Source organism: Galeopterus variegatus, unplaced genomic scaffold (assembly GCF_000696425.1).
Source record: "Galeopterus variegatus unplaced genomic scaffold, G_variegatus-3.0.2 Scaffold1394, whole genome shotgun sequence".
Taxonomy (NCBI): domain Eukaryota; kingdom Metazoa; phylum Chordata; class Mammalia; order Dermoptera; family Cynocephalidae; genus Galeopterus; species Galeopterus variegatus.
The window spans coordinates 303,749-328,050 of NW_007727505.1; the positions used below are offsets into that span (position 1 = coordinate 303,749).

A 24,302-nucleotide genomic window follows, 5' to 3' on the forward strand; every position below is an offset into this window, starting at 1 on the left:
AGAAGACCCATCAAGGGGCAGGTGGGCCCCAAGATCTTGGCTAAGGTCTGTACGTGCTAAGCTGTTTTCTGTCTGTACTCTGCTTTCATCATAAAGTCACTTCTTTGACTGCCTGAGGTTTGGCCATTCCCCCTGTTCTACCAAGCCCTAAAGCTCTTCCCATGGTCCCTGGACCAAGGGGGTCCTATAGGCCTGTTGCGCGTGCCCGGCTGCAAATGCCCTGAGGTGCCTGTCCTGCGGTGGTGCTCCACTCGGAGAGAAAAACTTAAGAGTTCATGACTGCGCGCTGTGCACGGCGTGGGGGTGGGGAGGGCTGCGCAGGGCATTGTGGGTGGATAGTTCTAGTAGAGCGTCGTTAGCTTGTGGGTCCAGGGGTGGACTTCAGTTCCCGTGGTGCTGTACGCCCAGCCGGCCGGCGGTAATCTGAGGGCGCGCAGTCCCCTGGGAATAGTAGTTTCGGCAGCGTGGATCCGGGTCTGAACCGGACTGCCGGGAACTCGGCTTCCCGGCGACCCGTTTGGCAGGGCGGGGCGCCTCGCGAAGATGGTGGCGCGCGTGGCGTGTGGCTCCCGTCGTCTGCCCAAGTCTCAGCGCAGCGCACCAGCCGGCGTCTGGCTGCTCTTGAGTCCCCGTCCTCCGGGTCCCTGACCCCGCGCCCCCTGTGTCCCCCGCGCTTCCCTCACCCTGTTCCCGGCATGCCCCGCGCCCGTAAAGGCAACACGCTCCGCAAGGGCGGCCAGCGCCGTAGGGGAGGTGAGTAGGGGGTGCGGGGCAACTGATGAGCGGCGAGTAGGGGCCCAGCGTGGGTCACCGTCAGTGTCCCCAAGTGTCCTAGGGTAGGAAACTCCCCCTCGACCAGTCTGGCGCAGCCTCCCGGAACTCCGCCGAGGATGGCACATGCCCCAGCAGGCATGGGCCACGTGTGCACCCAGCTTGAGTCCGCGCTCCAAGGTGGTGACCGGGCCAGCACCTCTGGGCCTCGTTTTCCCCATTGCCAGTAAGCAACTAGGGGGGACATACCTACTCGACAGAGCGGGAAGCCAGCCCCTTGCTGACCCTGATCCTTTAGTGGACTAGACAGGGAAGTTGGCGGGAGGCTTGGCTTGCTCCAAAGAACCCAGAGAGAAAGTGATTGGGAAGCTACTGGATACAGGCCTTGGTGGGCCCGGTCCCAGAGGGTGGGTGAGTGTCCTGGAGCCTGAAGCAGTCGTAGGACTCTCTTATCAGTGTCGACCAGGAGCCTGTTCTGGTGCGGTAAACACACATGTTTACTCTGTCATGATGGGATGCCTGCCAGGCACAGTTTTAACCTGGCCACCAGCCTAATGGGGCTTGGATGGGGGACATCTGATAGGGTAATGACTACTCCAGAATGTGTTCACTGAGTGGTGTCAGCCCCAGACTGAGGAACCAGGAAGGTGCCAGGGGGAGGGCTTCTGGGTGAGTCCTGAGAAGGTGGAGTAGGGAGCACCATGTGGAGAGAACAAGTTGTGCAAAGGCCTGGCAGCTGGAGGGACCATGGTATAGTGGAGCAAATGAGAGAACGCTAGGCTGCTTTGGCAGGATAGTAACAGAAGAGGCCAGCCTGGCGATCAGAACCTGTCCTGTGCTCTGCCTCAGCAGCCACCCTTGCCAAAGTCAGCCCTTGGCCTTGGACAGAACCATACACAGGAGTGTTCCAGCCCTACTGACCCTGATATTCCCATGTTCACCTGTTTTCAAGGACTAACATAGTTACAGGGCCACTTCACTTTCTGCTCTTCCCAGGGTGAGGAGGAGCCTGTGTTTTCCTGGGGGACCAAAGGAAACTCAGAAGACAGTATGCTTAGGGCTGGCCCGTGGCTCACTTGGGAGAGTGTGGTGCTGGTAACACCAAGGCCACGGGTTCGGATCCCTATATAGGGATGGCCGGTTAGCTCACTTGGGAGAACGTGGTGCTGACAACACCAAGTCAAGGGTTAAGATCCCCTTACTGGTCATCTTTAAAAAAAAAAAAGACAGTATGTTTGCAGCCTGGGGCACTCATGTACACCCCACTAGGAGCTGGGCATCTGCCCCCTAGGGCTAACGGGTGACCCGATGAGCTTGTTGGCCCACAGCAGTGCCATAACAAGTCACTTGTCTTCACCTACTCTACCTGAAAGAGGTGCTTATACATCTGTGTTTTGCCGATGGAGAAACTGAGGCTTTGAAGGCTGGGCGACTGATCTGGTTATACCCCTGTTAAGATGTGAAAATGGGATTTGAACCCTGGGTCTGCCTAACTCTATAATCTAAGCCCCTGATACTTGCCCTGCCCACTTTTGAGCATAATCTGGGCTGGTAGCTGAGCTCTGCCAGTATCTGCCTGGATATGTCCCCACTTCAGGCTGGTCCACAGGCCTAGGTGGGACCTGTGCAGCCCCTTCTGCCTCTCCCTGGCTCACAGTCTCCTCTTTAAAACAGGCTCTGGCCTTGGAGGCACTGCTCACCAGACCTACCAGATTATCCCTAGACTGGCCAACAGGTGGACCTCTTTCACATTCTGCTTCCTGGTTCAAATTCCCTACATCAGCACCTGTGCTGCCTGCCTCAGCTTTGCTTTTCTCATCTCTGAGCAGGGGCAGCATTGTATTGTTAGGTCACAAGGTCATGTGAGGCACCCCCCACACACACACACCCCTCCCTCATCAATGAAAGCAGATCAAGTACCTCCATTCCACGCTCCCCAGGTGCACAGAGCAGTGCCCAAGCTGACTCAGGTTCCAGTGAGGATGAAGCAGCCAGTGAGGCCCACAGCACCACCAGTGAATGCCCCAGCCTTCTCAGCACCACAGCAGAGGACAGCCTTGGTGAGAGTGGGTGGTAGTTTGGCAAGGGCTCTGTTGGGTGAGGACAAGAAACACTGCTAACCCGCTGACCTTGCAGGGGGGGATGCTGTGGATGAGCAGGGCCAGCAGGAAGACCTTGAGGAAAAACTGAAGGAATATGTGGACTGCCTCACAGACAAGAGGTACTCCCGGCTGCCAGCCAACTCCTACACCCAGGTCCCTGCTCAGCCTATTGCCAAGTGTTACCAAGGGAGGGCTGGCCCATATGACCCCCTTCTCCACCCCCCAGTGCCAAGACTCGGCAAGGTGCTCTGGAGAGCCTGCGCCAGGCCCTTGCATCCCACTTACTCCCTGACTTCTTGCTGGAACGCCGCCTCATACTAGCTGATGCCCTGGAAAAGTGCCTCAAGAAAGGTCAGGCCCAGGGGCATATGGGGGACCTAAACTGGGCAGTTGCTAACCCTTGCTACATGGACTGACCTGAAAGCATCCCACAGGGAAGAGCGAGGAACAGGCCCTGGCTGCTGCTGTGCTAGGCCTGCTCTGCGTGCAGCTAGGCCCTGGACCCAAGGGTGAGGAGCTGTTCCACAGCCTTCGGCCCGTACTGGTCTCTGTGCTCAATGACAGCACAGCTAGCCCTGCTGCCCGGCTCCACGTGAGTGTTCCAATGCCCCATGAAACCCTTCCTCCACCTTATCCCTAAGAAGAGTGGTGGTTCCATCTGTCTTCAGGCTCCCCTACTCTGAGGAGGTTGAGCCCCTCGCTGTGAACCCAGGCTTACCCCCTGACCGTGGCCTGGCTTTGTCCTCCTCCCAACAGTGTGCTTCTGCTCTTGGCTTGGGCTGCTATGTGGCTGCTGCTGACGTCCAGGTGAGTGGCCCTTGGGTCCAGGTAGTAGAGTACCTAGGCCCATAGCTCAGCCCCTGAGCCACTCCCCTGTCCCCCTGTGCTCCTAGGACCTGGTCTCTTGCCTTGCCTGCTTGGAGAGTATTTTCAGCCGGTCCTGTGGTATGGGTGGCTCCACAGCTCCTGCGATCCCTGCCAGCGTGCATGGCCTGCTCTGTGCTGCTCTGCAGGCCTGGGCATTGCTACTCACCATCTGCCCCAGCACCCACATCAGCCACATCCTTGACAGGTAAGGCCGGCTCCCCCTGGGGTGGGAGGAGGGGATCTTGAAGAGGCCTCCAACTGACGCATGTGGTTCAGCTTGCCCCTTCCCTAGGCAGCTGCCCCGGCTGCCCCAGCTCTTGTCCAGTGAAAGTGTGAACCTGCGAATCGCTGCCGGTGAAACCATTGCACTCCTCTTTGAGCTTGCCCGGGACCTTGAGGTATGACAGGTATAGGGGATGGGGGGGAGGGTGCCTGTGACACCATCTGCCCATCCTAGGCATCCAGAAAACAGAAAAGCCATAGGTTATTATGCAGGGGAGGTGGCCTCAACACAGACTCACATGCTAGCTGCTATGGCATGGGCCCTGAGCAGGGGTACCTTGTAAAGGCAGAGGCCAAGGAGGGCTTCAGAGGGACCAGGCAGGTTATTATGCAGGGGAGGTGGCCTCAACACAGACTCACATGCTAGCTGCTATGGCATGAGCCCTGAGCAGGGGTACCTTGTAAAGGCAGAGGCCAAGGAGGGCTTCAGAGGGACCAGGCAGAGAGGAAGAGAAGGGCTATCAGTCAGAGGAAGGGTTTGGGCAGCCCCATGTTGAGAGCAATCAGAGCTCAAACTTCTGCCACATGCCCTCCATTGCTCCAACTGCAGGAGGACTTTGTTTACGAGGACATGGAGGCCCTCTGCAATGCCCTGCGCACTCTGGCCACTGACAGCAACAAGTATCGTGCCAAGGCTGACCGCCGGCGCCAGCGCTCTACTTTCCGTGCTGTGCTGCACTTCATTGAGGTATGTGTGAGAGTATATGTGTCCTAGTGAGAATGCATCCTCAGGCATAGCAGCCAAGCCTAGTCGTGTGGGCCCCTCTACCCTGCAGGGTGGAGAATGCGAGGAAGAGACAGTGCGCTTCGGGCTGGAGATTCTGTATGTGGACAGCTGGGCTCAGCACCGGATCTATGCTGCCTTCAAGGAAATGCTGGGTTCGGGCATGCACCACCACCTCCAGGTGCGGGGATGGACAGGGAGGAGGCACCTGGCTTGGCTGCTTCAGACTGGCTTGAGCTCACTGCCCTCTTTGCCCCTAGAACAACGAGCTACTCCGTGACATCTTTGGCCTGGGCCCTGTGCTGGTGCTGGATGCCACTGCCCTGAAGGCCTGCAAAATTTCACGCTTTGAGAAGGTTTGCACCCTTGGGCACCTTTATCTTCTTTCCATTGCCCTTTCTCCTGGTGGCCTGGAGTTCTGTGGGGGCTGGAGGAGGAACCCTGGGCTTTCCCCTTCCCAGCTCACCAGGTCATCACTCTTTGTCCCTGCCCTAGCACTTGTACAATGCTGCTGCCTTCAAAGCCCGGACCAAGGCTCGCAGCCGTGTGCGGGACAAGCGGGCAGACATCCTCTGAAACAAGACCAGCTAAAGAGGAGACTATCCACACCCTTGCCCATATTTTTAACAGAAGACAGTGCAACAGCTGGTCTCTGCCAGTAAATGTCGCTTTATTTTTTTAATGACAAAGCCAAAAACAAAATGGGGTGGGTGGCTGAGAGACAGGACACTTGGGACCCTAACCCTTTGTCCCTGCACTCAGCCCTGTGGGCTCTTCCTGCCCTCTCTCAGGCCGGGCCAAATGTGTGCTTATCCCAGGGCTGTAAGGCTTGAAGTAGGAAAGCTGTCCTTCTCAGGCCTTGTTCCCCCAGGGTGACCCACTTCTTTGTGGGGGGATGGCATCTGGACAAATGCCACCACAGAAGATGGGGAGGCAAAGCTACCTGGAATGGATTTATGTGCCGATTTTTAAAGATTATTAGAGATAATTAAACAAAATATGCAGCCTTCTGTGGTCTTGACTCCTTGGTATTTCTGCCTGTCCTCCCTCCCCATCCACCACCCCAGGCTTCAGCCCAGGTGGGTTTCCCCCATCTCATCTTTGCCCTCCTAGGCAGTCTCTCCCCAGGTGGCCCTCCTCCCCCTACTCAGAGCCCAGCCTGTCTTTGAGAACTGAGGTTGGACCCCCACTAAAAGACCTGGCAGAATTTGGGTGACTGCAGTGGAGGCAGCTATTTCTAGACTTCTGAACCTGCTATCTGGGGGTGGCCAGAGGGTGCTAACAGGCCACAGGAGGAGCCAGGAGGTTGGCACCCCTTCCTCCGACCTTGGGCCACCCAAAGCAGGGCCTCGGCACCAGAAGGCTTGCTAAGCCTGGCCTGAAGAGGTCAGGAGAGGCAGGCAACTGTGGAGTCACATTAAGCTCCTGTAGAAAAATTTCACCAAGGAAGTAGTGTAGACGTGGCCAGCAGCAGGAGAGGAGAGACCTGGCAATGGCCACTTTATTTCCCCCACCCCACCCCACCCCGGGCCCCTGGTCCAAGTGGCATCTCAGCTGGGTACTCGGGCTTCGCTGGAGTTGAGCCTCCGCAGCTGGCTGAGGCTGGCCAGGCGGAGTTTGAGTAGCGTCTCCTCCTGCGTGCGCAATGTGTGTGCCAGGATGCGCAGGGATTCACTCTGCAGCACTGCGAATGGGCAGGCAGGAGTGGGAGATCCTTCAGACCATGTGCCACCCCGCACCCTCCCCCTACCCAGATAAGCGCCAGGGGGCGCCTACAGACCCCGATCCGGCCCTTCATCGCTGCAGCATGTGCAGTTGCTCCTTCCAACAGCGCATAAGGGCCTCAGGGTCCCACCAGCACCCTGCGTGTCAATCCGTACCACTCAGGTAGACGGCCAGTATGGCGAGCACTAGGCAGGTAAGCACCAGCAGCGCTAGCAGCAGCAGGAACCCCCCGCGGCCACACATGGGGCTGCAGCCTGCCTGGGCACATAGCGAAGGCGGCAAGACACCCAGCAGCTCCTCCCATGGCCGTGCCTCTTCGACCAGATAGGGGCGCAGCGAGCCTGCAGGGCGGATGGAACATCAGGAGGGCAATGGGGGCAGCTACTTTCCTCCCCTCTCCCAGAACACTTATCCTGCATCCCTGCCCCCATCTCACCTCCACTGTGTAGGTCGCTGATGGACTCCACACTGTGCAGACGCACCTCCTGCACGTGGTTGAGGACCGGTGTCTCCCTGCTCCTCTGGCTCAGCCTAGGTGCTAAGGTGTCTGCAGGGGTAGTGTTGAGCTTATTTATTTATTTATTTATTTATTTATTTTAATAAAAAGATGATGGGTAAGGGGATCTCAACCCTTGATCAGTAAGGGGATCTTAACCCTTGACTTGGTGGTGTCAGCACCACGTTCTCCCAAGTGAGCTAACCGGCCATCCCTATATAGGATCCAAACCCGCGGCCTTGGTGTTATCAGCACCGCACTCTCCCAAGTGAGCCACAGTCCAGCCCCTATGTTGGGCTTATTTAGCTGGCGGGTCTCCCCCTCCCTTCTCCCAGATGGCCTCAGGCAGCAGGGACTTGGGGAGGATGGGGCATTTGGTTTCAGATTCCCTAAAACTGACCCAGGGATGGCCTTTGATTTGCACTCAGGACGATCCCAAATCCCTATAGGCCAGTTTTGTGTAAGGTGGCAGGAGGTACACTTTACTTGCTCCCATATGTTTCCTTCCAAGCACCTCAAGGACCTCTGCCTGCTCATTTCTAGCAAATATTTTATCAGTCTTGCAGGACAAAATTCACAGTGTATGGAATTCAGTCCTGCCTCTTCTGCTATCAATTTCCCCTGCAGTCCCTGTGAGTTAGCCCATCAGGCCAGGCCCAGTGTCTGGCACATTCTCCTCCTTCTGGGCAGAAGCAGCCTCATTATAGCCATTGTGGTGTTTTTTTTTTTTCCGAGCTTTGGTTTTGCATTCTTTAACATAGTGTGATTCTGCTGTACTTCTGTGAACCCTGCTGTTTTCTGTCAATATCACTACAGGAAACCTTTATTTGGTATACTATTTCACATGCCTCTGAGGTCTCACTCCAGGCATCCCTTTGAGGCTGCCTGGGCATTTAGGTTTCCAGTTCCCTTCAGAAATTAATAACCACCAGGACATCCATCATTGAGTATGAAGGTTTTTCCCAATTTCCCAATAGTCATTAAGGACAATTCCCAGAAGTAGGATTACTGGATCCAACAGCACAGATTTTTCTTTTTTTTAAAGCTGTCGTCATCAAATTGTTCTTTAGAAGGGCTTTCTACAGGCCCCAACAGGGTATACATTGTTTGTCACCATTAGGCATCCCCATAGGAAAAAAATATATTTACGTGCACACATATATATTTGCTAATTTGGAAGATGAGAAATGGCCTGTCTTGATTGATTTGATTGGGTTTCTTTGCCTAGGGAGCCTGACCAATATGCTTTTTTTTTGGTGCCTGGCCAACATGGGGATCTCAACTCATAACCTTGGTGTTATAAGGCTGCACCCTAACCAGCTAAGCTAACTGGCCAGCCCCAACATGCTTAATTATCCATTAATAGCCTCTTCCCATTTAGTCACTGGGGTTTGCGTACTTCTCTTGATTATTTATTTTCTTTCTGTTTGTTTTTTGGGTTTTTGTTTTGTTTTTTGGAGGCTGGCTGGTAAGGGGATTTGAACCTTTGACCTTGGTGTTATCAGCCCCATGCCCTAACCAAGTGAGCTAACCAGCCATCGCCCTGATAGGGGCCAGGGTGGCCTTGGACTCTGGGTCTGTCACTCAGGACAGTAACTCGCCTTCATAATTTGCTTGAAACTTCCCCTTGACATGCTCAAAAGCTAGTTAAACAAAGAGAGATGCTGCCAGTCGTTAAGTCTGGGTAGTGGGTTGAGGATCATGTTAAATTCCCTCTTTTCACTTTGCTGTGCTTTCCCCACCCACACTTTCTAAATTGAACATGGATTCTATTTGTTACAGGAAAAACACACAGTAAATGTTATTGTTTAGACCTCAAAAGAAGGCAAACATTTCCCCCTACAAGGGGCCAGGCCCCTCACCAGCAGTGTAAAATGTGGAAAATGTGATTAGAGGAGTTGGCCAGCTGGGCCACCCCGGGTTGTGGGCTATGAGCTGGAGCATGGAGCAGCTGGTTCTGCATCCTGGCCCGCACTGTACCTGTGGCTTCCTGGATCTATGCTGTTCTGGCCCCTCTGAGCCTCAGTACTTCTTATATGCAGTGGATCAATTAGACGAGTGACCATTAAGCTCTTGACTAGCTGAGCGTCAGTCTCACCAGGCCAAGGAACCCAAACCCTTAGCTACTTTGGGATATTTAGGCCCAAGCTGAGGGAGGGCAGAAGCCTATCTATTTCCCAGTTCCCTGGCCAAGTGCTAGAACCACTGCTCATCACCAATCCCAGCTTTCTTTTCCCTGAAAGAAGAGCTGAACTGGCCAGGCAGCTGCCCAGATGCCCACACCGTCTTGGGCACAGCCTGTAGCTGACCCACCCCTAACTAGGTAGCTTCCCCCAGTCTCTCCCTACTGTCTCCAGCAAGGAAAACTGAATCAGGGCCTGAGGTGGGGAGGGGTTCCCGGCATGGCAGGCTCTTCCTCCATGCATAGTGGTTATGTCCCTTTTCTCTAGCTGTCTAGCTGGGACATGAAAATTGATAGTTAATACAGTGAGGTCAGTGGGACAGAGGGTGGGTCTCACCGTGGTCCACAAGATCACAAGGACTGGGGCCTTACCTTCCCTCATGGTCACCCTCTCCTACCTTCTTGGGTCTCCTCAGGCATGGCAAGTGGTGGGCAGTCAAGGGACCGATGAGGGCACCCAGTAGCAGGACTGGACAAAGGCAGCAGTGGCTCCTCTGCCTGGTGAAGGCCTGGCTGCCTCTCAGCCTGGGCCTAAAATAGGCCTGAGCTCAGCCCACTGGGCTATATTTAGAGGGGGCAGCTCTCAGCCATGAGAAGGTACAGAGTGACCCACATGAGCCAGTCTGAACTATCTACCTGGTAATGGAGCCCAGCCAAGAGATTGCCTCCACTAGTACATGTACCCAGGGGCCTTCTCAAGGAACCACACCACACGCATACATGCACAGGCCTTGGGGCCTTCATCCAGAAAGCCACCTCAGGGGGCCGGCCCGTGGCTCACTTGGGAGAGTGTGGTGCTGACAACACCAAGTCAAGGGTTTAGATCCCCTTACCGGTCATCTCTGGACTGGGAGTGGTGGACAACCAGATGCCAGTGCTTTGAGGGCTCTGATAACCCCACAAGTGCCCCCCCCCACACACACACACACACGGCACCCATGCTGGCCAGTGGATAGATCTGGCCAGCCCCAAAGAGATTGTACTTTATTACTAAGCTTACAATCTTAGGTAAAAGATCACCTCTCTCCAGACTGTTTTCTCATCTGCAAAATGAGAACAGCAGTGGTTCCTCTCTGGTACAGTACACTGAGAATGGAGATACAACCATGTGTCTGATGCACTTAGTACAATGTAGTTTCGGTCCTCCCTCCCTCCCCAGAAGGGTATACAGGTGACACAAGGTCATGTGAAGATGCATAGCAGTGCCTACCTTTGAAGGGAGGACGTTGCCCAGCTTCAGGCTCTCCCTCTGTGTTTGAACCCCTGTGTCCCTCCTTCCCAGCTGGGGCAAAGCAAGATTGTGGGCTCTGTCTCCTAAAACATCCCAAATCATCACTCCATGGTATCACATTGGCTTCCTTGACGTTTCTCAAACTTAGCAAACTTGCTCGCACTTCAGGGCCTTTGCAGTAGCTCTTCCCTCCTGGAATGCTCTGCCCCCAAATATTCCTGTGACTGGCTCCTTCTTGTCATCATTCAGCTCAAATGTCACACCCTCAGTGAGGCCTTCTGCTCACATTCTTTTCCACATCACCGTTTTATTTTCTTCATTGCACTTAACCCTTAAATTATATTATGCAGAATGTATTGTGCACGTCAGTATCTCCAAAAACCCACAGAACCCGCTCAGTCATGTAGAAACCACCTTTAATCCTCACCCCAGCAAACTTGGACAGGAGAAACTCAGTACCTGAGACTGCTAGGAAGGTGCCCAAGACCGCGCAGCAAGGTCTAGGACTAGCAGTTGTCCGCTGGGGTCATACCAGCTTAGACTGATAATGTGTTTATTGCATTACTTTAGTACAGTCGGCCTGCCTCACCCAGCCCCCACCCCAACAGCCCATCTTGTTCACAGCTTTCTGCTCACTGCCCCAAGGGGAGGGGGGTGGAGGGTGTCCCTCCTCCTGGATGGGCACTCCAGGTCCTCCCAGTCCCTGGTCGTTGCTCTGGAGCCCAGCTTCTCTGCCCCCCATCCCCGCCGGATCCTGCACCCGGCCTGGGCCGCCTTTCCCAGGGCTACATTCAAGGGTTATCCTGTTAATAAATAAGCCAGAGCGGCCGCCCTTAAGCCAGGGCCGGTCAGTTGGTGTCTCTGTTGACTGGGGACCCCAGTGTGCTCGGCCCCAACCCATCTGTCTCCCTAGGGTCTGTCTGACCCCTCTCCCGCCTGTCGGCTCCTGCCTGGTCCCCGGTCACCAGCGAGCTGCGCTGCGCGGCCCCCGCTCAGAGCGTAGCTCAGGCGAGTGCGTCCGCCGGTTGCGACCCTTTCTCCGCGACTCTGAGGTCGGTGGGCGCAGCGCGGGTTGCGGACGGCACATGCGCAGGGAGCTCGTGCCGCCACCGCCACCCGGCTCTACCAGTTGCAGAAAGTCCCTGTACCAGAGTTTGGGGCCCGCCGGCACAGCAGGTGCGGCGACCTCGGCCCGCGCCAGCCTTTCTGCCTGAGCAGCACTGAGCACGTACAGCGCTAAGCGCCGCGTTGGCTGCGAAAAGCCCTGCTCGACGGCAGCGCACAGGTATATGCCCGAGTCCTGGCGCCGCAGCCCGCGCAGCAACAGCCCCCGCACCGTGTGTTCAATTCGCTCCTCTGCCAGCACCTGCGGGGAGGGGAGCGGCGTGAGGAGGGGGCGTCTGGGAGGAAACAGGACTTCCCGCCCCGAGCAACGGACAGGAGAAGCAGAGTCACGAGGAGCCGAGGGGAGCAGGAAAGGGGAACCCGCAGGTGCACATTTGAAGGTTGCATGAGTGGGGGCTGGTGGTCTTCAAATAAAGATCAGAACGGGCGTTTCACCTGAAAGTAGGGGGAGGGTTAGAAACCCAAAAGGGCAGGTCTTCCCCTGTTGTGTATGTGTGTGTTGGGGGGCCGGTGGTCAGGAGCCTAGTTGGACCAGGATGTGGAGTGCAGGAAAGGGACCAAACTGGACCCAGCGAGTAAGGGTCTGGTTGGGCGGGGCCTCACTGGGCTGGACTTCACCTAGGTGTGGGATGCAGGCCAAGGGCCTCATTAGGCAGAGCGGAGCCTCTCCTGGATGTAAGGGGGAGGGACAAGGGCCTGGTTGGGAAGGACGGGCAAGGGTCACCTGGGTGTGGGCCGCGTCGCCTGCCGGCTGGAAGCTCCACTCCACGCGCGCCTGAAGCGAGCGGGGTTCACACTCCAGAAAGGCGCTGCCGCCCTCTACACCGAACACCTTCTGCTCCAGCAGCGCGGGACGGGACGACTCTTGGGGCGGGGAGAATATCTGATTTAGACAAGGCAAGGTGGGGTGAGAGCAGATAGATGGGGGTGCACTCACCTCCGGAGCACAACGTGCTGGGATCGCCGTTCCTTACGTCTTGCCGCCTGAACCTCCTGTGGGGAATATTGGAACCTCCGTGAGCCCTTCTTCCAGCCCGAGGTAGAGAAAGACCCTTCTTCTCCTTCCCGGCTGCCCAACCCCAACCCCGCCCACCTCTTGACACTGGGCTGGAAGCGCGTGCACGCAGCCCCGTCCCAGGCGCAGTAGGGGTCACGCGCCAGGCAGCATTCGGCGCAGGCGCGGCCGTGGGCAGCGCAGCGGTGCAACGCGATCTGGGCCACGGCGCTCCGCGAGGCTACGTACAGCTGGTGCTAGGGGGCACGAAGGGCTAGCGGCTGACCCAGGGCGGCCCCGCGCCTGCCTCCCATCGGTCAGGGATCCCTTCCCCCACTTGACAGATGGGAACACTGAGGTCTCACTCAGGTCACACAATCTAGCAAAGGCGGAGCCTATACGCAAACCAGGGGCTGTGAACTACCAAAGGGGGTGAGAGGTTTGGGGCGCCCCATCACAAGCTCAAACCATCCCACCCCCACTCCTCTGGTCACTCACCCTCTTGGAGGAGATTTGCATGCTGGTGACAGCGGCTGAGTCCTGAGAGGGAGGAGGAGCGCCCGGGGTCAGGGCTTAGTGGGGTGGGGAGACCTCGGTCTACTAGGGGGTGAAGGCTCACCTCAAACACGTGCAGCTCCTCCAGGAGCAGCCCCTCGGCGCTAGGCCGGCTGCCCTTGGGGACTGAGATCACCTTCAGCACTGTGCCTGCATCTGCAGGGATAAGAAGGAGGAATGATCATTGTTCCCTAACAGCCAGTACCTGAGCCTTCACCTCAGCATGGATGGGTACTGAAGTGGATAACAATGGGGGCAGCATCCAGAAGGTGGGGCTGCAAAGATGGGGAGATGGGACTGAACAGAGAGAACTTCCTCTTCCAGGCCAAGAAGGCTGGATGGGGTCCTATGGATCGTTGTGGCGGGATCCTGACCTGTGCCAATGAAGAGGACGTCATAGTGTCCATCAGCAGCTGCTACGCGGTCCGCAGAGATTTGGGTAAAGGTGTACCCAGCGCCCACTTGTAGGAAGAGAGGGCGCCCCCCCATGGGCAGGACCGAGTTGTACATGAGGGGGTGGTTCCGGGCAAACTGGATGACGTCATCGGGGAAGTCCTTGGTGGAACTGAAGGTGCCAAAGGTCTTGCTGGGGCACTGGGGTGGGGGGAAGGGGAAGCACAGCAGGGATAGAGGAATGGGGGCTTAGTGGGCAGCACTCCATGTGAGGCCTCAAGCAACATGGGGAAGGGAGGAAAGGGAACCCTTGGGATTTAAGAGAGGAGAACCAGGCTTGCACTGGAGAGTCTCAGTGGGGAGGAACGTGGCCTTCCTCAGAGGAGCCCCGTCTGATGATGGTGACCTTTTCCCACCCATAACAAAAGGAAGAAACCACATTCACCAAGAAGACCCCAGGCTAAGTTCTCCACCCTTGAGGCTTTGAAGTGGGTTGCGGCAGGAGTTCCCGGGCTACGAACCATGCCAGGCCTAGGGTAGGGGACGCGACCCTGGTAGGACACCCACTGGTGTGTGGGCCCCTCCTTGTGTGCAAAAGGTCCCAGGAAGGCCCGGCGCACGTCATTCATGTTGTACACGCACACGGCGGAGCCCTGGAAGATGCCACTGTAGGCAAAGACAAGAGCGAAGTGAGGGGTCCCAGCGGAGCCCAGCTGGTCCCAGCCCGGGTGCTGCTCCCTACCTCCCGACCCTCACCTAGACGTGGAAAAGACAGCATAGAGCAGTGGGGCCCGTCGGTCCCGCGATGACAGCATGAACACGTCCTCTGCAGGGAAAGGTCCGAGTTGCGGGAGGGTACACAGCTCTGCTGGCCCAGCCGGGCTCCAGGAGTCTGTGCCCCTGCTCCCATCCCCTATCCCATCCCCCATTCCCAGCACTCACGGAGCAGGTCGAAGTGGGTGTCGCCCTCGACCCCAGGCACCGAGCACACTAACCGCGCCTTCAGGAACGTTGTCCACTTGTTTACCAGGCTGCGCTGACCGCCCACATCGTTCTGCCAGGACGATCCGAGGGGATGAGGGCGGGACCAGGGTGGGCAAAGGGGTGGGGGCGGGGTCGCCGGGTGTGGCCCAGGGACTCCTCACCCGGCAGATCTGGCCAACGCGGGACACGGTCAGGCGTCCCAGTGCCTGAGCTGCCTCCACCGCGGACTCACGGAAGAAGAAGTAGATTTTGTCGTCGTCTGGGTTCTCGCTCTCCGGGATCCAAAAGACCTTGACAAACTTGGGCTCTGGCCACAGCAGGAGGCCTGGTCAGCACCCGCTGACTCCATCCCCTGATAAGAGATCCACTCGCAGCCTCCCCTTCCCCTTGAGGGGGGTGGTAGCACCCGGGTCAGCATCTGACCACCCATCCTCCAGGACTGAGTTGAGTTGGGCTACAGGCAGACCGAACCAAAGAATCAGGGCCTGCGAAGCAAGAAACCGCAACCAGGGGGCAGCAGAGACCGTGGCTACCTGAGCACACAAGCCTGTAACCTAGGCCCTCTTGGTTCCCCAGCCCTACGGGCAGAGGTAGGAGGGAGATGGGTTATCTGGTTTCACCTTCACTCATGAACCTTCTCACTCCCACCAAATGCTCCCCACTCCTGCTTCAGATCCTCCCGTTGGGTCCCATTGCTCTTACAACAAACTACCCTGGCCCCCAACGTCCAGGCCCCTTATCATTGCTGGCTCTGTGACTGTTCCTTTGCTTGTCATGCATCAGTGCTTTGCACTAGTTGTTCCTTCTGTCTGGAATGCTCTTCCCTCAATTCTGCTGGCTGGCTATCTTGTACTTTGGGAATTAGTTCATACTCAGCAGAATGGCTTCCTTTCTCCAACCCCCCTATCCAGCCAGTCTCCTTTTCTCTTTCTCTCTATTCTCTAATTGGCCTTTGGCCATTGGAATTGGTTTTATCATGTATTTGTTCTGAGATCGGTGAACTCAAAGAGGGCACAGGCCATACCTGTCTCATCTGTCCCTGTGACCCCAGTGCCTGGGAAGGGGCCAGATCATGGTAGGTACTTGGTGAGACCTGGCTGTGCCCACTGCTCACTTACTTTATGGGCCTTGCTTGGCACCCGCCCTGTGGGAGGATGGTTGCCCCCTCCCACCAGCCCCACCAGCCTCTCACCGTTGAGCCAGCGGGAATCGTGTGGCTCTGTTCGGAGACTTGGACGCTGGCCAAGGCTGCGAAAGATGGTAAAGTCCCGACCCATGAGGTCTGCCGCCACCCCCGAATACAGCTCCTCCCCTGCAGATAGGGCAAGGACTGCTCAGCCACACTGAGGGCTCTTGGGGTAGGAGGGTCTTGGGAGCTCTGAGGGCTTTCAGGGAGTCAGTGATCCCCTGGGCTCTAGGGGAGCCTCAGGAATTTGTGAGGTTTATAAGTTTCTTTTTGTTTGTTTTTGATGGCTGACTAAAGTTTCTAAGGGGTTCTAGGAGTTCTGTTGGGGTCCCAGCCTTTGGACTCACCCACCAGCACGGAGGCAGCCCGATGACTGGGGTCATAAGGACTCTTCCCCTTGCCATCCTCTAGCTTTCGTAGGTGCAACCGGAGCATGGGCTCCTGGGAGGCAGGGGGAGTTATTATTGCCAAGCTCCTCCTTACCCTCCCAACCTCGCTCCCTGCCTAGATCTGGCCTTACCTCCAACCGGTGGCCCACCTCCACAAATGCACAGGTTGGGTGAAAGGCTCCTGTGCCACAGGCCAATAAGTGGGTGCGGTTGTAGGCATGCAGCAACTTCACGAAGTTCATGCACTCAGTCTAGTGGGCAGGCAGGGTTGGAGGCAGTAAGGCTTCTCACAGGGAGGTAGCCTTAAGGAGTCCCAGCTCACCAGTGACATCCCCATCCCTTCCTTTCTTCTATATCAGCCCCGGCAAGTACTAACATGGGCTACAGGGACCTGGGTGCCCTTGATGACCACCCCAGCTCACTCCACACTAGAGTGGGTGCATGGGGAAGCACAGGCCTGCACAGCCCCCCGTGACTCAGATGCCCCCAGAAGAATCACATGAGCCCCCACCCTGACTCACCACCTCCAGACCTCAGCCGCCTTGACCTCCCTACCCTCATCCCAGCCAGAACAGGCAGTTCTCTGTCTTAGCACTGCCCTGTGTCTGGGGTGAGGGGCTGACCCTCTTCACTCCCACCCCGGGCAGCCAGCACTCACGCCAATGTCCTTCCCAGCCCAGTTGCACTCTTCTCGCCATTCCACAGGGGCCGGCCAGGCCAGCTAGGAGGAGGTTGGGGGAGGGGGGAACACAGGTCAGGGACTTGGGATTTTCTCTATCTTGGGGGTCTCTCCATTCAAAGGTCCCATCCTCCTGGGTCTCTCCAGGCAGTGTGGAGTGGAGTCCTAGGGCTCTTTCCCTGGACAGCACTGAGGTTGGGGGTCCCTGTCACCTTCTTGGCCCGCTTGCTGATGTTGTCCAGGCTCAGGGAGGCCAGATGGTTCTCAGCACCCACAAACAGGCGTCCACGCTCCTCATCCACCAGCAAGGCTTCGTAGCAGCAGGTTCGCTCCAGCCGGAAGGTCCGGAGACCATGTCCGGCCTGGAGCTCTGAGGGGTGGGGACACAAGTGAGGACTCGCCAGCCATGTTGGAACCTCCCCCAGGCCTTTCCTAGCTATCTCTCTACAGGCCAAGGCTGTACATGTGACCTGGCCTACACACATGTGAGTTTACATGTGTGTGAGTTTACACGCGCAATGACAGGCCCACCCAGGTGCATATGCAGAGCTGCCAGGGTGGGCGGTGCAGCCCCCAGGGAGGGCAAGCAGGTTGAACTCAGGCGTGCTTGGACAAGCAGTATCTCCGGGCGGGCACTTTGGGAGGGCAGGTTTGTGGACGCCAGGGTTCTGGGGGAGGCCGGGCATGTAAGGACAGCCAGAACCCCAACCTCAAAAAGTCAGGCTTCTTCCCTGCCACCCTGCCACCAGTCTAAGCTCAACAGAATTGCCTACCCAATGCCATTGCCTTGTAAGCACCCTCCTATGCAGGGGGTGCAAGAAGGGGACTCTGATGGTCCCAAAGCCTTGACTTCTCTGTTACTCTGCCAAAGAGGTGTGACCTGGCTGAGGGTAGGGAATGGGACAGAGGCAAGGTCTGTTGCTATGGAGACAGAAGGGGTCTTCCTGGGAAAGCATGAGGAGAATGTGGGAAGAGAGGCTGGGGGCTGAGGTCAGGACAGGGTTAACTGGAGATGGCCTGAGAGTGTCCCCCAATCCAACCAGGGTCTGGTGATAGGCACATATGGGGCAACAGCCAACACAGAACCCCTATCCACACTGGGCCCCTTTCCTGCCACCCAGAGCTAGGCCCTCCTGCCTGCCAGGTGCACCTACCTTGGAAGGAGAGCCGAAGGCGTGGGGGGTTGGGGGCGGCCTCCCCTAGTGTTGCTGCCCAGAGCAGGGCCAGGCCTGGGATCATGGCGGCAGCCTCAGCCCGCCCCATCCCGGCAGCTCAGGGCGCTCAGGGTTCAGCAGGCATGTGTGGAGGAACCTTGAGTTGCCCTGGACTCTGCCCCGGGATCTGGAAGAGAAGGAGTCGGCAGCGAGGGCGGGAGGCTAGGGGGGAGTCCCTAGGGATCAGATTACAGCCCCTAGGGGAGAGGCTGGGGGGTCGCATTCCGCTTCCTTCCGAGCTCTCCCCTCTCAGAGGAGGGTGCCCCGCCTGGCCACAATCACAGACACACCCAGCGGGGCACACCCTCAGGGTCACCCAGCATTGGCAGGCGCCCGCCCCACCACGTCACCCTCCCCAGTAACCTCCCCTCCTGTATACACACTCACAGACATTAATCACAAACACCGTGTGCCCACTTCATGCCAGTTTGAGACTGGGACTAGGGATACTAGGAGACACAGACAAGGTTCCTGTACTTAAGGGGCAGAGTGCCAGCAAGGAGTTGGATCAGTGCAGTCATTTCAGAGGGCACCAAGTGCAATGAGCAAAACAAGCTGGTCAAGAGAGTAAGAGTGACAGGAGGAGGTTAGGCTTCTGGAAGTGGCTGTGCGCCCACAGACCCACAGAGAAACACAGAGGCACTTTTGGAGCTGGAGCCAAGGGTGTGGGTGCCTGTGAATGTGCATCTAACTCTGAGGGTCCCTTTGTGAATGTGCACGTGTGTATAGTGTGTGTGCACACATCTGCGTGTTTACATGGGAATGTATGGTGTGGGTTGTATTGCACATGTGTAGATATGGTTTGAGTGTGCAAATGTGTGAGCACACACACGTGACACCGTGCAATCTATGCAGTTTATGTGTGTGATGTGTACATGCTTTGTACAGATATGTATCACATATTTGTGTAAACGCGTGTCATACAAGCATGTGTATGTCTCTGTGGGTATGCAAGTGAGCAAATACAACTGCCGCATCAATCACTCCCGTCAACTCTGAGACACCAGTGACACCCATCCCTCAGAGGCAGAAGTGCTGCCAGGAGACTCAGGGCCTGGGCAGAAGCCTCAGCTTGTGATTTGGGGGCTGCTCCCAAGCCAGATCCAGCAGCCCCAGCTTTGCACTTGACTGCTCCCTCTCTGCACCCTGGAAGTGGAAGGGACTAGTCACACATAGAGATTCTGTGAGGTCATGCTTCAGATCCAAGAGGAATCAGGCTGGGGTTGGGGGGAGGGGCTGCAGGTGGGGCAGCGCTCATTCTCACCCCCAGACTCACGGTCCAGCTGTCCTTCCCTCTCAGAGCCTCCAGTCCCCCTGAGCCTCTCCTTCCACTTCTTTTGCCCCTCAGGGTTTCTGCATCTTTGAGTCCTTCCACTCTATGAACCAGAGACCTTTCCTGGATCCCTCAAATGGAGCCAGGCTCTCGCTGCTATGCCCACCCTCCTTCTCAGGAGCTAGCTGGGCAGGTGCCAGGCACAGGAGCCCTGGGTGTGGGTTAAGTTCCTAGCATGGGAATAAGCAAAGGGCGCAACTGCTGGGACAGGTCCCAGACCCCTCCACCCACACCCCTGGTCCCAGCTCTCCAGCTCTTGACCCTCTTCCATGCTAGGACTCTCACCTCCCTCCTTCCCTCGGCTGGCACTTGCCTCTCCTCAGGCTAGAAGTCTGCGAAGCCAACACCCCGGCTGCCTTCCCATGCTCCACCAAGAACTCCTGCAGCAGCGCCTCCTCACCCTAGCACCTTCCCACTCTGGGGAAGGGGAGAAGCCTAGGGGCTGCAGGGCACCCTCTGACGGCTCCTTTAAGGAGCAGCCCCCGCCCCCACCAGGCCAGCCACCGCCCCACACGCCATAAAGTTTGCAGGGCAGATCGGGTGACCGGGCAGGCAGCCGGGACCTGCTGGAGACGGCGGCTGGCGGCTGAGCTGGAATGGAATGGGCATGAAGGAGGGGTGGGTAGGGACGACCCCTCCCCTGTTGGGACTCAAGGTGGAAGTGTGGCCCAGGGGGCAGTCCCAGAAGCTGGGTAGAAAGTCAAGGCAAAGGAGGAAGAAGCAACCGAGACCCCCCCCCCAGCTCCAGGTGGCTCTGCACAGTAGGCAAAGGGAACAGCTGGGTAGGGGGTACCCCCGGAAACTCCAGGTCCTCACCTGTCCCTCCACAGCTGGGCAGTTGGGGGAAGGGATGATGGGGAGCTCAGCTGCCACCTCAGTTCTCAGGAGCTGGCTGGGATGGGAGGGCCAGAGGTCAGGGGAGGGGATTACCAACTGAAGGTCCTATGGACCCCAGCCCCAGTCTTTTCCCACCATTGGACCTCTTAGCACTTCAGCAGCCAGTAGTGGATGCCAGCTGGGGGAGAGAGAGGAGGGTTAGAGAGGGGCAGTGGCAGGAGGTCCAGCAAATCTCATTTTTGCAGCGCAGGGTGGGCCCATCCTGAGACCCCCATCCTGAGTGAGTGATCCTGCATCTGTGCTGGGAGGTGGGGTGCAGACTCTGTGACCTCCTTGATTCCAGCCTCTCTTCCAAGTTGAAGGTGGGAGGAGCTGCCCCATCAAATCTAGAGCCAGGTACCTGAGAGAGTTTTACAGACAGGACGGGGCTCCTACACCTAGGTGCCTCAGTTAGGAAGGGCCTGGGGTCTTGTCCTAAAGCTGGGTCTGGTGGACACACCCTACTGGTACTTGGAGGGGTACTTTTTTGGAGAGGCTGAATGTTTTCAGCACAGAGTGGGGCCCTCAGGTTCACTTGGGTGAACATACCAGGGCTTGAGAATGGGCTTTGACCCCTCAGTCCCCCCAAACAGCATTCTCCTGCCACCTCGTCAAGGCTGATCCACCACTCCTCAGGGGTCAGTGAATCTGGTGGGCACTTCGAGTGCACATAGTTCTGTTGCCCACCCCCAGGGTGCCATCCAGCCAAGCAGAGACAGAGGTAAGGAGAGGCTCATCTCCGGGTCCCCTGGAGTGGAAATGTCTGTGTCCAGCCACAGTGGGGCCATGCCCTTCCTTCCTGAACCTCAGGACCTGGTGTTCCTGGACTGGCTTGGCCAACTGGCAGGTGAATGATGGGGGATAGGGGGAGGACCAGGGACTTTCAGAAGTGGGAGTGGAAGGATGCACCCCTGCCTGAGCTCTTGGGCTTCCAGGATGTGGTCTTTCCTTACTCCTAGGCTAGCTGCCTCCCACCTTGGACTTGGGAAGCCTCCTCTGACCCTGTGCAAGCAAACAAAATTCTTTGGCTGTTTACAGTTTTCCACCCAAGCAGCCAAGATCAGCAAGTGCCTTTGAGGCCCCTGCACACCCCCACTGTGCCCCCATCTGCCCCACTGCCTTCGGTTCTCCAAGTCAAGGGTCCCAGTCTCTGTTTCATCCCATTACCCCCAGTCTTCCTTTGTTCATACTGGGAAATGGGACTAGGATACCACCCTTCCCCCCTCCCCCCATCATCTTTTCAACAGCCTGGGACTCAACCATCAGCCAAAGGGACTGGGCTATTTCTGGCCCACCTGAGCCGTGTGCACTGCCCTCTCTCCTCCAGATGTATCCCCTCCCTTCCTTGAGCAGGAAGGGAGGCCCTCAGGCATGGGAATTCAAGTTGTTCCTCTTCCAGCAAGGTCTCCTTTCTGCTGCTTGGTCCCAGGTCCAAGTGTGCCAGGCCATGGTTAGGGGTCCCCATGGAGGCAGCACACCAGGAGCAGGCTCACTACCTATGCATCACACCAGGGCTCTGGAAGTCCCCAAGGATTCTGAAAGCAGGCAGCCTGGGCCTGGATCTCAACAGCATGGGACAAACCAGGAAAGGCAGGTGGGGTCCCTACTCCTGCCTGTACCCAGGGCCACGCCAGACTCCTGGGCCTCTACCCTTTGCTGGGGCACCCATGGGCAGAGGCCTGCCTGTGTTCTTGCTCTGGAGCTGCCTGTCACTGGCACAGCCTGCCAAGGCCTTGGCTTTTCCTTCTGAAAATAACTGGATTGTTGTGCCAAGTCCCAGCATCTGCCTCCCAGCCCTCATCACCAGCTGGGCCTACCCCACTGTACCCCTGCCTGGACTCTGGGTGGCATGGCCAGGGTAGGACACTCATCTAAGGAAGGCTGCACCAACCCTCCCAGTGCCCAGCTGGGGCTGGGTGGGATCTTGGACTCCCCACTCACACCTGCTTTAGCCATCAAGGCTGGTAGCTCCAAAACCACAACGCCCTTTCCCTGTTCTGGACACGCGGGTGCCAGATCATGCTGCCCTGAGGACTTAGGCATGGTGGGGGGAGGGGATGGGAATCAGGCCATGGAGAGCCCCCAGGCACCACCTGAGGCCTGACTTCCTTGACACTAATACCCACCCCAGGGGGATTTTCTGGGAAATGGTCTGTTGGGGCACTTCCACCACCCTCCCCCAGTCTGGTCTCCACATTCCCAGGGGACCCCCGGCCCACCTTTTTTGAAAGATCAATTGCTCCCCTCCTTGCCTGTTCCCCTTCCCTTCTGAGGACCATGTCAGAGCTGAGATGGAGGGGCTGAGGGAGGGGCCACCAAGAACCCTTGGCCTTTGGCTGTGGCCCTACCCCAACCCGCTCCACCCCGCCCCTGCCCTCCGCCTCCTGCACATTCCTCCCAGGCTGAGGTCAGCCCCTCTGGGATGGGGAGCCCCCCCCACCAGCCACATCACAGCTCTTCACTCACTCCTGTTTTCTTCATTGCCCAGCAGGGTGGGGTGGGGAGGAAAGGGGGTTGGGGGTGTGGCCTCCCTCTCCCCTCCTTCTCTAGAGCCTGGGAGGGGAGACGGGGGCTTGTGCCAGGAATTTTGCAAGAGTGGACCCTGATGGCACTCTATACTCAATAACAGACATTAACATGTAAATACTACATTCCCCTAATCAGCTAGGGGAGCATGCTGGTAGGAGGGCTCTGGATGCTCTAGTGAGGGTGCTTGGGGGAGCTGGGTGGGAAGGCCAGATCAAACCCCTTGGTAGTCCAGGGAGAGGCAGGGTTGAATGCTGACAGTGCTGCTCACCAGCTATATACCCCTGGCTGGAGACTGAGTCTCTCAAATCATTCTTCTAATTTCCCCTGCAGCTGTAAAGGATGGGCCAGGCAGGTCTGGCACACAGTTGGGGTACTGCAGGCACGCTCTCTTGTTGCCTCCTCAGCTCTGGGCATCCTGGGGCATGCAGGCCTATGAGGACCTCGAGGGAAACCCTTCACTGCTGCTTCTCCATCCCAGCTTCATGGGGCCCTTTCTCAGGCTCAGCTACTCTCCTGCCCTGTTCTCTTTTGCCCACCACCCCAGCACACTTACTTTTTCTGACCACTGTGCCCACCTGAACCTCCCCCAACCTACCCCTAGCAGTGCCCAAGCCTGCTCCTCCTGAGAGCCAATGGTGCCAGGTTCAAGCCTCTGGGCAGGGCTCTGGGTTCCCCAGTGGCGGGAGCAGCAGGGACTTTCATCACTGGGGACCCCAGGACCCAGAAGAGGACAGCCACAGGGAGGCAGGAGACAGCAGGCCTGCAGTAAGCCCTTCTACCTTCCTGGGCCTGCTAAGTCTCAATGAGAATGGGGGACTGATGGAGAAGGGACACTTCAGGCTCCTCCTTGACCCTGCACCAGACCCCTAGGCCTTGATTCCCCCATCCCCACCCCCAATGAGGTCAGAAAGCACAATAAATGGGGAGGAGATGTCAAACTATGATTTTTCTCTCAACCAAGATTACCCATGGGGCTACATTTCCAGCAAGGTGAGAAATCAAGGCAGGGAGGAGAAAGGGACCTATGGTCTTGACCTCTGCTCCCTTTGGACACTGGTGGCCTGCCACTGTGTGCTAACTGAAGGCTGAATGGCTGGCAGGCATGGGCACATTTGCTGTCACGCAGTTGCACACAGACCCCAGCTGGCTGGAGTCCATCACCCTGGGTGGATGATACGGGCTGCCTTCCCCTCTGGGAGTCCAGGGGAGTTCTGGGGGAATGCAAATTCCCATGGCAGGGATGAGGGCCCCTAGGATCTCTTTTAGGGATTAGGATCAGTTTTTTGGGGAGTGGGTCCACACCCAGAAATCAGCCAAGAGATGTTGCAGTCCTGTCCTTGCCCCTTCCCTGACTCCCGGGTTTGTTAGGACCTGGCTGGCCATACCCCCAGCCAGGCAGCTGGAGTCAGGGCTTGTATTCTCCAGTCTTGGTGTCTGGCTTGGCACTCTGGGTCTGGGTAGGTGGGGGTGGGATAATTCTGAGGGACTCTGAGGGGAGTAGGAGGTTTTCCTGATATCAGGAGAAACCATGGGGCTACACGCCCTATGAGGGGTGAGGGGTTCTTGTACACCTTGACAGCCCCAGCAGCCTCAGAAGCCCCAACTCTAGGGGCCGGCCCGGTGGCGCACTGGATAGTGCGCCGCTTGGGAAGCGCGGCAGCGCTC

The 24,302-nt window shown here is 57.4% G+C and overlaps 3 protein-coding genes across 5 annotated transcripts; 1 reads left to right on the plus strand and 2 right to left on the minus strand.

The window, feature by feature from the left end:
- The first annotated feature begins 352 nt into the window (after window positions 1-352).
- On the plus strand, window positions 353-5,756 carry IFRD2 (interferon-related developmental regulator 2). The gene is made up of 12 exons (XM_008576754.1): window positions 353-753; window positions 2,712-2,831; window positions 2,908-2,992; window positions 3,100-3,224; window positions 3,308-3,465; window positions 3,630-3,680; window positions 3,767-3,945; window positions 4,033-4,138; window positions 4,573-4,710; window positions 4,799-4,927; window positions 5,007-5,102; window positions 5,242-5,756. The coding sequence occupies exons 1-12, from the start codon at window positions 696-698 to the stop codon at window positions 5,320-5,322; spliced, it is 1,326 nt and encodes a 441-aa protein (XP_008574976.1). The 5' UTR covers window positions 353-695; the 3' UTR covers window positions 5,323-5,756.
- A 540-nt stretch (window positions 5,757-6,296) lies between these two features.
- LSMEM2 (leucine-rich single-pass membrane protein 2) lies at window positions 6,297-9,569 on the minus strand. Its single transcript, XM_008576755.1, has 4 exons — window positions 9,548-9,569; window positions 6,908-7,018; window positions 6,627-6,812; window positions 6,297-6,430 (listed from the first exon to the last, which is right to left on the minus strand). The coding sequence occupies exons 1-4, from the start codon at window positions 9,567-9,569 to the stop codon at window positions 6,297-6,299; spliced, it is 453 nt and encodes a 150-aa protein (XP_008574977.1).
- A 1,210-nt stretch (window positions 9,570-10,779) lies between these two features.
- Window positions 10,780-18,192, minus strand: SEMA3B (sema domain, immunoglobulin domain (Ig), short basic domain, secreted, (semaphorin) 3B). Of its 3 annotated transcripts, none has more exons than XM_008576756.1 (17): window positions 17,840-18,192; window positions 16,898-17,055; window positions 16,665-16,727; window positions 16,138-16,257; window positions 15,965-16,058; window positions 15,624-15,743; window positions 14,593-14,738; window positions 14,390-14,501; window positions 14,204-14,273; window positions 13,969-14,113; window positions 13,429-13,648; window positions 13,119-13,210; window positions 12,998-13,039; window positions 12,599-12,756; window positions 12,443-12,498; window positions 12,230-12,369; window positions 10,780-11,746 (listed from the first exon to the last, which is right to left on the minus strand). In XM_008576756.1, exons 1-17 carry the CDS (start codon window positions 17,946-17,948, stop codon window positions 11,342-11,344), a joined length of 2,250 nt encoding a protein of 749 aa, XP_008574978.1. In that variant the 5' UTR covers window positions 17,949-18,192; the 3' UTR covers window positions 10,780-11,341. The 3 variants fall into 3 exon arrangements, with proteins under 3 accessions (XP_008574978.1, XP_008574980.1, XP_008574979.1); XM_008576758.1 differs by having other exon boundaries at window positions 14,204-14,312; window positions 17,840-17,969; XM_008576757.1 differs by lacking the exon at window positions 15,624-15,743 and having other exon boundaries at window positions 17,840-17,969.
- Between the last annotated feature and the right edge of the window lie 6,110 nt (window positions 18,193-24,302).